We start from the raw sequence: 10,362 nt of genomic DNA, 5'->3' as shown, positions 1-10,362 counted from the left end.
TATTATCTCTATGCTTTTTATATATTATACAGTTTGTGAGAATAGAAAGGTTTGTTTATAAAATGGGTCAGAAAGAAAAATTGATGTTTTGTAGAATTTATATGCAGTTAGTGGGGCTGGAAAGGTGGCTCAGTGGTAGAGTGCTTGCCTTGCATACATGAGGCCCTGGGTTCGATTCCTCAGCACCACATAAGCAGAAAGAGCTGGAAATGGTGCTGTGGCTCAAGTGGTAGAGCACTAGCCTTGAACTGAACAGCTGAGGGACAGTGCCCAGGCCCAGAGTTCAGGCCCCATGACCTACAAAAAAATAAATAAAAATAAATGCATTTAGTAAGATATGTTTCTTGGCCGGGCGCTGGTGGCTCACGCCTGTAATCCTAGCTACTCAGGAGGCTGAGATCTGAGGATCGCGGTTCAAAGCCAGCCCGGGCAGGAGAGACTGTGAGACTCCTATCTCCAATAAACCACAAGAAAACCGGAAGTGGCGCTGTAGCTCAAGTGGTAGAGCGCTCGCCTTGAGCTGAAGAGCTGAGGGACAGCGCCCAGGCCCAGAGTTCAAGTCCCACTACCGACCAAAAAAAAAAAAAAAGATATGTTTCTTGGTGATTATACTTGGTGATTATGCTCATAATTTCTTATTTATTTATACATATTGTTTAATGACATTTTGTCAATTTTTCTGTTATGGAAATGACCTTCAATATTTAATGGTAGAGTATTTAAAAGAGGACATGATTTTACAAAAAAATACCTAAAATCGGATACTGATTTAAGAAGTCAAAAGTAGGCATTGCCTTCCTATGCATGATTTACACTGAAATTTTGCTTCTTTGTGAATTCATTGAACACTTAATCTTATTCCTTTTCATCTGCAGATCTTTAGGGAAGCAACTGTGAAAGCATTGAGAAGAAAATCTATTTTGCTTACTGGCTATCTGGAATATTTGATCAAACATTATTATAGCAAAGATAAATCAGAAACCAAGGAACCAATGGTGGTCATAATTACTCCATCCCATATAGAGCATAGGGGCTGCCAGTTAACACTAACGTTTCCTAATTCTGAGAAAAATATGTTTGAAGAACTATCAAAACGGGGAGTGGTTGTAAGTATGTTTCTAGCATTGCTGGTTTTCTATATGGGTTGCATGTTGGGAGGATTTTATATTCTTCCATTACTCCTTCTTGCATGTCATTTCATATCACTCAATCATTGTCAACAACATTCATCACTGAGCTAATGGAGGAGAAGGGAGATCAGTCTGCCATTCTGCTGAAAGGGAAGAAACCACATATTTAGGGTATTAGAAGAGTATTATGGCTTTACTCATTCTTTACAAAACAGGATGGAAAATTATTTCAACATCATGATTCATCAAAACTCATATAACATATATATTTAATATGTTGAATGAAAGAACTTAGTTTAGTAATAAAAATGAATTTGATTTAGTTCCTTGCTTAAACTAAGTTATTTTTTACCTGGTCACTTTAGTAAGAAAGCAATAGTGACATTTCTTAGCAGTGGTCACATTTTGAGGATTTTTTTAAGTTTAATTTTAGTGTAAAGATGCTGTACAGAGGGGTTATAACTACATGAATAAGGTACATTTCTTATTGAACACTGTTAGCCATTCCATTGTTGTTCTCCTACTCTCCTTGCCCTCCACCACTCCTCACCCCACCCACAAAGTTGTAAAGATCACTTCTGACATGGTGTCCTGTGAGTATCATGGTTGCAGTGGGTCATCTTTTGTAATTCTTTCAGCATTTTGGTATTTTCCTTCCCTCCCCCAAATCAGATAAGTGCATATACAAGGAGGGTACCAGAATCAGAGATTGCCAGGGATAAATCAATGAAAAAAGAAAAAATAAAATAAAATATGAAGAAAGAACTAGATACAGTACCTGGGTAACATCAAGGTTTACAACTAAAAAAGAAGACCTGCTGTTTCTATGTCTTGGAGTTCATTTCAATTAGCATCATTTTGTATGGTCATAGGTTCATAGCTCTTGATTATTATGATTCTCTGTCAGGACTAACCTATGCTTATACTAATTACTACATATGAGGGAAACCACAGAGCCTATGTTTCTTTGAGTCTGGCTTACTTTACTTAATATGATTTTTTCCAAGTTGTTCCATTTCCTTATGAAAGAGGTGATGTCATTCTTTCTGATAGAAGCATAAAATTCCATTGTGTAAATATACCACATTTTCTTGATCCAATCATCTAGGTATCTGGGGCAATAGCTTACCTATGGTAAATAATGCTGCAGTGAATATAGTTATGCTGGTAGCTTTAGTGTGGCCTAGTTTGAGATGATTTGAATAAATGTGTAGGAGTAGGATTGTTGGATTATAGGGTTTTCTATGTTTAGTCTTTTGAGGAACCTCGATACTGCTTTGCAGAGTGGTTGAACCAGCTTACATTCCCACCAACAGTGGAGTAGTGTTCCATTTTGGCCATATCCCTGCCAGCATCTATAATTATTTGTTTTCTTGATAATGCCCATTCTAACTGGGGTAAGGTAGAATCTCAATGTGGTTTTGATTTACATTTCTTTTGTGACCAACAACGCTGCGCATTTCTTTATGTGTCCATTGGGCATTCTTATTTCCTCTCCAGAAAAGTCTCTTTTTAATTCTTTAGCTCCTTATTAATGGGGTTGCTGTTTCTCTGGGGATTTGTTATGGAGGGGGGGTTAATTTTTTGAGCTGTAGGTGTATTTTTGATATGAGACCCTTGTCTGTTGTATACCTAGTGAAGATCTTCCAATCTGTGGGCTAGCTATGTTCTTTGCCATGCAGAAGCTCTGCAGTTTAAAGTGATCCCATTTATCCAGATTTTCTTTGATTTGTTGTTCTAGATCTTTATTTAGGAAGTTTCCAGCTGTTCTGAGGAACCCTAGCATATCCCATATCTCTTCTTGTATCCCTTCAGAGTCTCTGCTTTTACCTCAAGGTCTTTGATCCATTTGGAGTTGATTTTGGTGCAGCGTGATATATAAGGATCTAACTTAAATTTTCTACATGTGTGTAGCCAATTCTGCCAGCACCATTTGTTGAAGAAACTGTCTTTCTTCCATCGAAGATTAGGTGCCCATCGGTCTGTGGGATCATGTCTAGGTCTTCAATTCTATTTCATTGGTCCTCTTGCCTGTTCATGTGCCAGTACCACACTGTTTTTATAACTATAGTTTTATAATAGAGTTTGTAGTTTGATATTGATATTCCTCCAGCACTGTTCTTCCTGCTGAGTATTGTTTTTGCTGTTTGGGTTCTTCTATTGTTCCATATGAATTTTTGGATTGCTTCTTCTGTTTCATTAAAGAATGTTGTTGAGATATTGATAGGTATTGCATTGAATTTGTAGATAGCTTTGGGCAGTATTGCCATTTCACGTTAATTTTTCCCAATCCAGGAGCATGGGAGGTCTTTCCACTTCTTTAAATCTGCTTTAATTTCTTTTTTTTTTAAGTTTTTAAAGTTTTCATCATAAAGGTTCTTGAACTCTTTGGTTAAGTTTATTCTAGAGTCTATTACAAAAGGAGTTGCTTTTTTATTATTTCAGCCTCACTCATTTTATTGTTGGTATACAGAAAAGCTACTGAGTTTTGTGGGTTAATTTTATACTCTGCTACTTCGCCAAAGTTTTGGATCAGCTCAAGTAATTTGGGGGAGGAGCCTATGGGGTTCTTTAAGTACAGAATCATGTTGTCTGCAAAGAAGGAGAGTTTTACTTTTCTTTCCCTATTTAGATTCCTTTTATGTTTGCATCTTGCCTTATTTCTCTGCCTAGGAATATTGAAGAGGAGTGGAGAGAGTGGACATCCTTGTCTCATTCACAATTTTAGAGGAAATGGTTTTAACTTATCATTAAGTAGAGTGCTGGCTGTAGGTTTGTCATATATGGCCTTTATTATATTGAGGAATGTTCCAGGATTCCTAGTTTCTCCAGAGCTTTCATCATAAAGTGGGGATTGAACTTGTCAAATACGTTTTCTGCATCTATTAGATGATTATGTGGTTCTTGTACTGCTCCTATTGATGTATTGAATTACATTAATTGCCTTGCATATATTGAACCAGCTTTGCATCCCTGGATGACTTTTTGATTAGATGTTCTAGTCAGTTGGCCAGAATTTTATTGAGAAGTTTTGAGTCAATATTCATTAAATAGATGGGTCTATTCTCTTTCTTTGATGAGTCCCTATCAGGTTTTAGGAAGAGGGTTATGCTGGCTTTTTAGAACAAGTTGAGAACAAGTAGTGATCTTCTATTATCAATTTCATTGAAGAGTCTGAGGAATATTGGAGTGAGTTCTCCTTTGAAAGCTTTATAGAATTCAGCTGTGAATCCATCTGGTCCTAGGCTTTTCTTGGGTAGGAGGTCTTTTTCTATTTCAATACTTGATATGGGTCTGTTACTTGGCTTAGATCTTCTAGGTTTAGTTTGGGTATATCAATCTTTGCTAGAAATTCATCTACTTTTTTCTGTATTGTCAAATTTGCTAGCCTACAGGTTAGAAAATTATTTTGTTATAATGTTGCGAATCTTACTTGTTTTGGTTGTGATGTTCCCATTCTCATCTCTGATTTTTTAAAATAAGTTTTTTATTGTGAAAATACTGTACAGAGGGATTCCAGTTATACGAACAAGGTTATGAGTACACTTCTTATCAAGCATTGTTGGCTCCTCTGTTTTTCCCCTATCATCCCTTCCCTCCCACCTCCTCAACTACACTTTTATTTGAATGGGCGCTCCCTCCCCCACCCCCTCTCTCTCTCTGGTCATATTTGCTAGGGGGCCTGTCAATTTTGTTAGTTTTTCAAAGAATCAACTGTTTGTTTTGTCAGTCCTTGCTAATTTTTTTTGTTGAGTCTCTAATTTATTTAATTCTGATTCAATATTGATTATTTGTTTCCATCTACGGTATTGAGGTTTGGTTTCTTACTCTTTTTCAAGGAGCTTCAGATGCATCATTAGATTGTTGGTTTAAGATTTCTCCCATTTATTGATATAGATGCTGAGTGCTATAAATTTTCCTCTGAGAACTGCCTTTGCTGTATCCCAGAGGAGCTGGTAATTTGTATGTTCATTTATATTCAATATCATGAACATTTGAATTTCCATTCTAATCTCTTCCATGACCCATTGGTGATACAACAATGTGTTGTTCAGTCTCCATTTGTTTCAGAATTTTCTTTGATGGCTTCTGGCACTGAGCTCTAATCTATTCCCTGAGAGGATTCAGGGAATCACTTCAATATTTCTGGGTTTCTATAGATTTGCTTTGTGACCTAAAATTTGGTCTATTTTGGAGAATGTTCCATGTGCTGCTATGAAGAACATGTAATCTGATGCTGCTGGGTGAAATATTCTGTAGATGTCTGTTAAGTCCAGTTGGTCTATGCAGTTGTTTAGCACTGATGTTTCTCTGTTGAGATTTTGCAGAGCTGATCTATCCATCAGGGAAAGTGGTGTGTTAAAGTCAATGTCTTTGGATCTAGGTGTGATTTTAGGAAAGGTAGTGTTTCCTGGATAAATGTGGGTGCTTCGGTATTTGTTGAATAGAATTGTTATATCATCCTGTAGAAGAGATCCTTTTATTAGTATGTGGTGCCCTTTTTTTGTTAACCTCTTCTCACTAATTTTAATTTGAAGCCTGTTTTATCTGATATTAAGATTGGTACTCCAGCTTTTTCTGGGAGCCATTTCCTTGGTAGATTTGATCCCCACCTTTCACTTTCAGAATATGTTTTTGTGGGGAAGGTGCATTTCTTGAAGACAGAAGATAGACGGATCCTGCTTTTTGATCAAACTAGATATTCTATGTTGTTTGATTGGAGAGTTAAGTCCATTTATATTGAGAGTTAGGATTGAGAGGTGTTTGGTAGTTCCTGCGATGTTATCCACCTTCTTAGGGACTGTGTCTCCTAGGTTCTACCTATGTTTATCTGATTCTTTGTTTGGGGACTGTTTTTCTGCCTTCATCGTGTTCTTATTGGTTTTCTATATGTAGGACATCTTTAAGTATCTTTTGTTGTGATGGTTTGGTGGAAACATATTGTTTCAATTTTTCTTTGCTGTGGAAGGTTTTCATTTTTCCCTCAGTTATGGAGAGTTTAGCTTGGTAGGCTATTCTTTGTTGATAATTGTTTGTTTTTAGGGTGTGGAATAGTTTATTCTACGCTCTTCTTGCTTTCAATATCTCTGCTGATAAATTTGTAGTTTTTCTAATTGGTTTGCCTTTATGGATTATTGATCTTTTGTCCTTGACAGCCTTAAGGATCCTTTCCTTAGTCTCTATTGATCCTGTGTGGATTAAGTGTGGTTGTGGGATGTCCTGTTCTGGTCTGGTCTATTTGTGGTTCTAAAGGCTTCTTGTATCTGAATGGTTCTATCTTTTGGAAAGTTCTCAGCTAGGATTCTGTTAAATAAATTTCCTATACCATTATCTTCTGTTTCTAGGCCCTCTTCCATACCCATTAGCCTTAAATTAGGCCTTCTGATGGTGTCTTCTATATGCTGCATAGAACCATCATATTTTTTGGATTTGTTTTGAACACTTGTCTGTTCTTTCTCTATAATATTTAAGCTATCTTCTATCCCAGAGATACAGTCTTCTGCATGGTCTAGCATACTGTCCAGACTTTCTACTTTTTTATTTCGTTTTCTGCTAATTGGTCAGTTTTAATGGCCTCAATTTATTTGTTGAAGAAAAATTAGAACAATTATGTATGTATGAAGTAATATTACTAAAATTAAAAATACTAATATTGTGCAGTAGAGAATTGGGTGATCAATTTATATTCCGAATTAAGTATATATACACAGTTAAGAAGAAAGCCTAGTGATCACCATAGACTGTGTATCCAGTTGTGAACAGAACAGCAACAAGGAAGGAAAAAAAAGCAAACAGGATTGTATCAAAAAGAAAAAACAAGAAAACAAAAATAAGAGCAAAAACACAAAAAAACTAACAGGAAAAAAAGATAATAGAAGTAAAAATAAAAAGTTGCAAAAAATAAAAAGAGGAGCATTTTTTATTAAAAAATTTACAAATAAAAAATATAGGGGAAAAAGAAAAAAAATCTTCTGTTTATTTGGGGGATCTTATGTCTTCCCCAAGTCTGTGCTCCAGTCCTTTGATGATGTCTTTGATTTGCTTATTGTGGTCGTTTTCCCCAGTTGCTTGGTTGGTTTCTCAAATCAGCTTGTTTGGGTGTGCAGAAGAAAGTTCTGCTTTACAAGCTTGGGGACTTTGTGAGTTTCTTCCCAGACTAAAAAGCACAATCTGCTTTTCTTTTCTTTTCTTTTCTTTTCTTCTTCTTCTTTTTTTTTTTAAATGCTGGCAGGAGGTGGCTGGAGACAGTAGTTTGTTGCTGCTGGGACTGAACTTGGCATGGTGGGGTTTGGGCCTGTCTGGAGTCAGTGGTTTTTCCCAAAGTGGGGAGCCCCCTTTGAGCCACCAAACTGGATCCTCTCATGACTTTTATAGCCTGCCCAGTTTTTATTATCTTTAATGAATTTTAGTGAGTTTCCCGCAGTTGTTGGCGCTGCCAGTTTGGCTGCGGTACTGGTGGAATTCCTCTGCTGCCTGCAGTGGGGTGTGGCTGGCTCTCTGAGCTCACCAGATAGTGAAGGTTGCTCCACCCTGGCCCTGTGAGGAGTTTCCTCCTCATGGGTGGGCCAGCCTTCCCCTAGATGGACCCGACTCTCACAGGTACGAGTCCTTGCCCTGAAGAAAAATGGTGCCTTCCTTGCTGCTTTTGTGTCCCGAGTTCTGTGCTATGGCAGAGTCTATGCCATTATCAAATATGGCATTCTTCTCCAGAGTTGCCTTTCCTAAGCTGTCAGGAGAAGGGATACTCATGGTTTCCCTTGGCATTTTGGCCCATCCTAATCTGAGTCCAACAGTGGCCAGCAGGCTGTGGGAGTTCTCTCCTGATCATCCAGTCCGTGCTGGAAGTAGATGAAGAGATGCGGCCTTTGGTCTCTGGTGCATTTGCTTAGGCTTTGGCTGATACCATGGCAGCCGCAGGCAGTGGCAACCGCTTGTGCTCAAGTCTGTCTTCTTGTACAAACTGCCTAAATTTTTCCTCACTAGGCAGAATCTCTGGATTATTACAGTTTACTTTGTGTGATTTTTCCCATCGTCAATTATTCCCTGCACTGCAAAAACTAATTTCTTGGGGAGAGCTTACTTAATAGCCCAGCTATTTCTCCGCTATCTTCCTCCAGTCTCCTCAAGGATTTTTTTTGGGGGGGTCCGGTTGTGAACTCTGGGCCTGGGCGGTGTCCCTCAGCTCTTCAGCCCAAGGCTAACGCTCTACCACGTGAGCCACAGTGCCACTTCTGGCTTTTTTCTTTATGCTTATGTGGTGCTGAGGAATCGAACCGAGGACCTCATGCATGCAAGACAAGTGCTCTACCACTGAGCCACCTTCCAGCCCCAGATTTTTTTTAACCTTTGGATTTATATATCCTACAGCTAATATTTCCGGGACAAATATTGATAGGATATGAATTTCTAATCATGAAATTCAGATATTTGTGTACTCTCATGGACCTCAAATCTTCAGGAGGGGTTACTCCGATATTGAAGGTATAAATAAATAGTAGTTCCAGCACTATGTATTCTGCCCTTTTGGGGGGCATGGAAAAATTCACTCAGCCTTAGAAGCTTAATGCTTCTCATTTACATTTTGGGATTTCAAAATACTTAAAGAGTTGTTATGGGGATTTAGAAGCGCATCTCATACATAAATTGTATTATCTGGCTTCAGTTAGATGATTTTTAAAGTTGGTCATGAAGAACTTTTAGTCAAGTAAATGTTTTTTTGACCCTATTCAATAAACTGTCAGCTGTTCTAAAGAACTAAGGTAACTTGTTATCTGTAAGATCAAGAATTAGAATATTATATTTAAGGTTAATTTGCTAAAGTTCTCCAGATCTCAATAAAATTCTCAGTCATTAAAATTTGTGCAATGACTCTCACTGTTCCAGAATATTCCCTCACAGTTACTGTATACAGCGATCTAACCAATGCTTGAAGAAGAAAATTCTTGAATGGATTTAAGGAAAATTCTGTTCATATTCCAACCCATTATTACTTTAATTTTCAAATGAAAAAAAACACAATTTAAATTAACAAAATTGCCTATGGAATAATTTTAGAGAAATCACTATGAGTGTTTTATAGAAGTTTATGTTGAATGCATATTTTCAGTATATGAAAATATTAACATTGTGGATTTTTTTCTTTCTTTCTTTCATTTACAGTGTGACAAGAGGGAACCAAATGGCATTCGAGTGGCTCCTGTTCCTCTCTATAATTCTTTTCATGATGTTTATAAGTTTGTCCACCTGCTCACTTCTATAATTCACCCTGCAAAAACAAAGAACTAGCAATGCTTTCTACAGTAATTTGAGAAACTATCACAAAAAGCCTAGTGGTTATTTTACTATAATTCAAATTTAATTATTAATGGGATTGCAAAATTGATTTACAAAACTGTCAATAAATCATATATTTTAGAGAAAAATCTGATTTCTTTTTTTTCCAAAAGGAATGCACATGGATGGCCAGGTTCTTGGGATTTGAAGGAACAAAGTCCACATGGTACAGCCATGAAGTTCAGAGACTCAAATAGGGCTCATTTTTTCATCATCACTGAAATGTTTTCAATTGTATTATTTCATAATTTGTCTAATCACTTCTTATATGGATTTCTCACATTAGTAGTGGAAAATATTTCACTTTTAGTTCACCAAGAAATATGTTTAAGTATTATACTCTCTGATATATGCATATTCCAAGTAATTCCATATTTCTATATATCAACATCTCTTAAGAGAATATATTTCTCCATTTTTCAATAGAGAGCCAGTTATGTTGCCATTGATGCTTCCCTTACAGTGCTATTTCTCCCAATGGAAGAGTAGTATTTGGAAATTGATTTTATTATACATCTATCTATATAGCTACATAAAGGTATACATAGGTATATATGGGTATGTATAGTGATATCAGTTTTATGAATATTTTGCTATTATTTTGACAATTATTACACTATTTTACCTTAGGCAATAAATGTTGGTTGATAGACATACATACATATATATATATATATATATATATATATATATATATATATATATATATATATATATATATGTATATATGGAGAGAGAAAGAGAAAGAGAGAGAAGCATAGATACATGGAAATTAAGAGAGAGCAATTTCTTTCTGGGCTCTCTGTACTTTACAATTTGCTAATTTTCTTGCTTCTTATCAACTCCACACTACCTTAATTACTTCAACATAGCAGAACCTAGCACCTGGCATGCGTTA

The 10,362-nt window shown here is 36.6% G+C and overlaps 1 protein-coding gene across 4 annotated transcripts in view; it reads left to right on the top strand.

Annotated features, from left to right (window-relative positions):
- Positions 1–9,553, top strand: part of Kynu (kynureninase) — a 100,281-nt gene extending 90,728 nt beyond the window's left edge. For all 4 annotated transcript variants that reach the window (XM_070023729.1, XM_070023749.1, XM_070023720.1 and 1 more), the window contains 2 exons: positions 876–1,106; positions 9,291–9,553. In XM_070023729.1, coding sequence (XP_069879830.1) covers positions 876–1,106; positions 9,291–9,416 — 357 coding nt within the window. In that variant the 3' untranslated portion in view covers positions 9,417–9,553. The remainder of the gene's footprint in view (positions 1–875; positions 1,107–9,290) is intronic.
- The last annotated feature ends 809 nt before the right edge of the window (positions 9,554–10,362 follow it).

Source organism: Dipodomys merriami, unplaced genomic scaffold, assembly GCF_024711535.1.
Source record: "Dipodomys merriami isolate MVZ:Mamm:240054 unplaced genomic scaffold, mDipMer1.0.p SCAF_1, whole genome shotgun sequence".
Lineage (NCBI taxonomy): Eukaryota > Metazoa > Chordata > Mammalia > Rodentia > Heteromyidae > Dipodomys > Dipodomys merriami.
The sequence above is the reverse complement of the archived record's forward strand: the minus strand, read 5'-3'. Positions and strand labels throughout refer to the sequence as shown.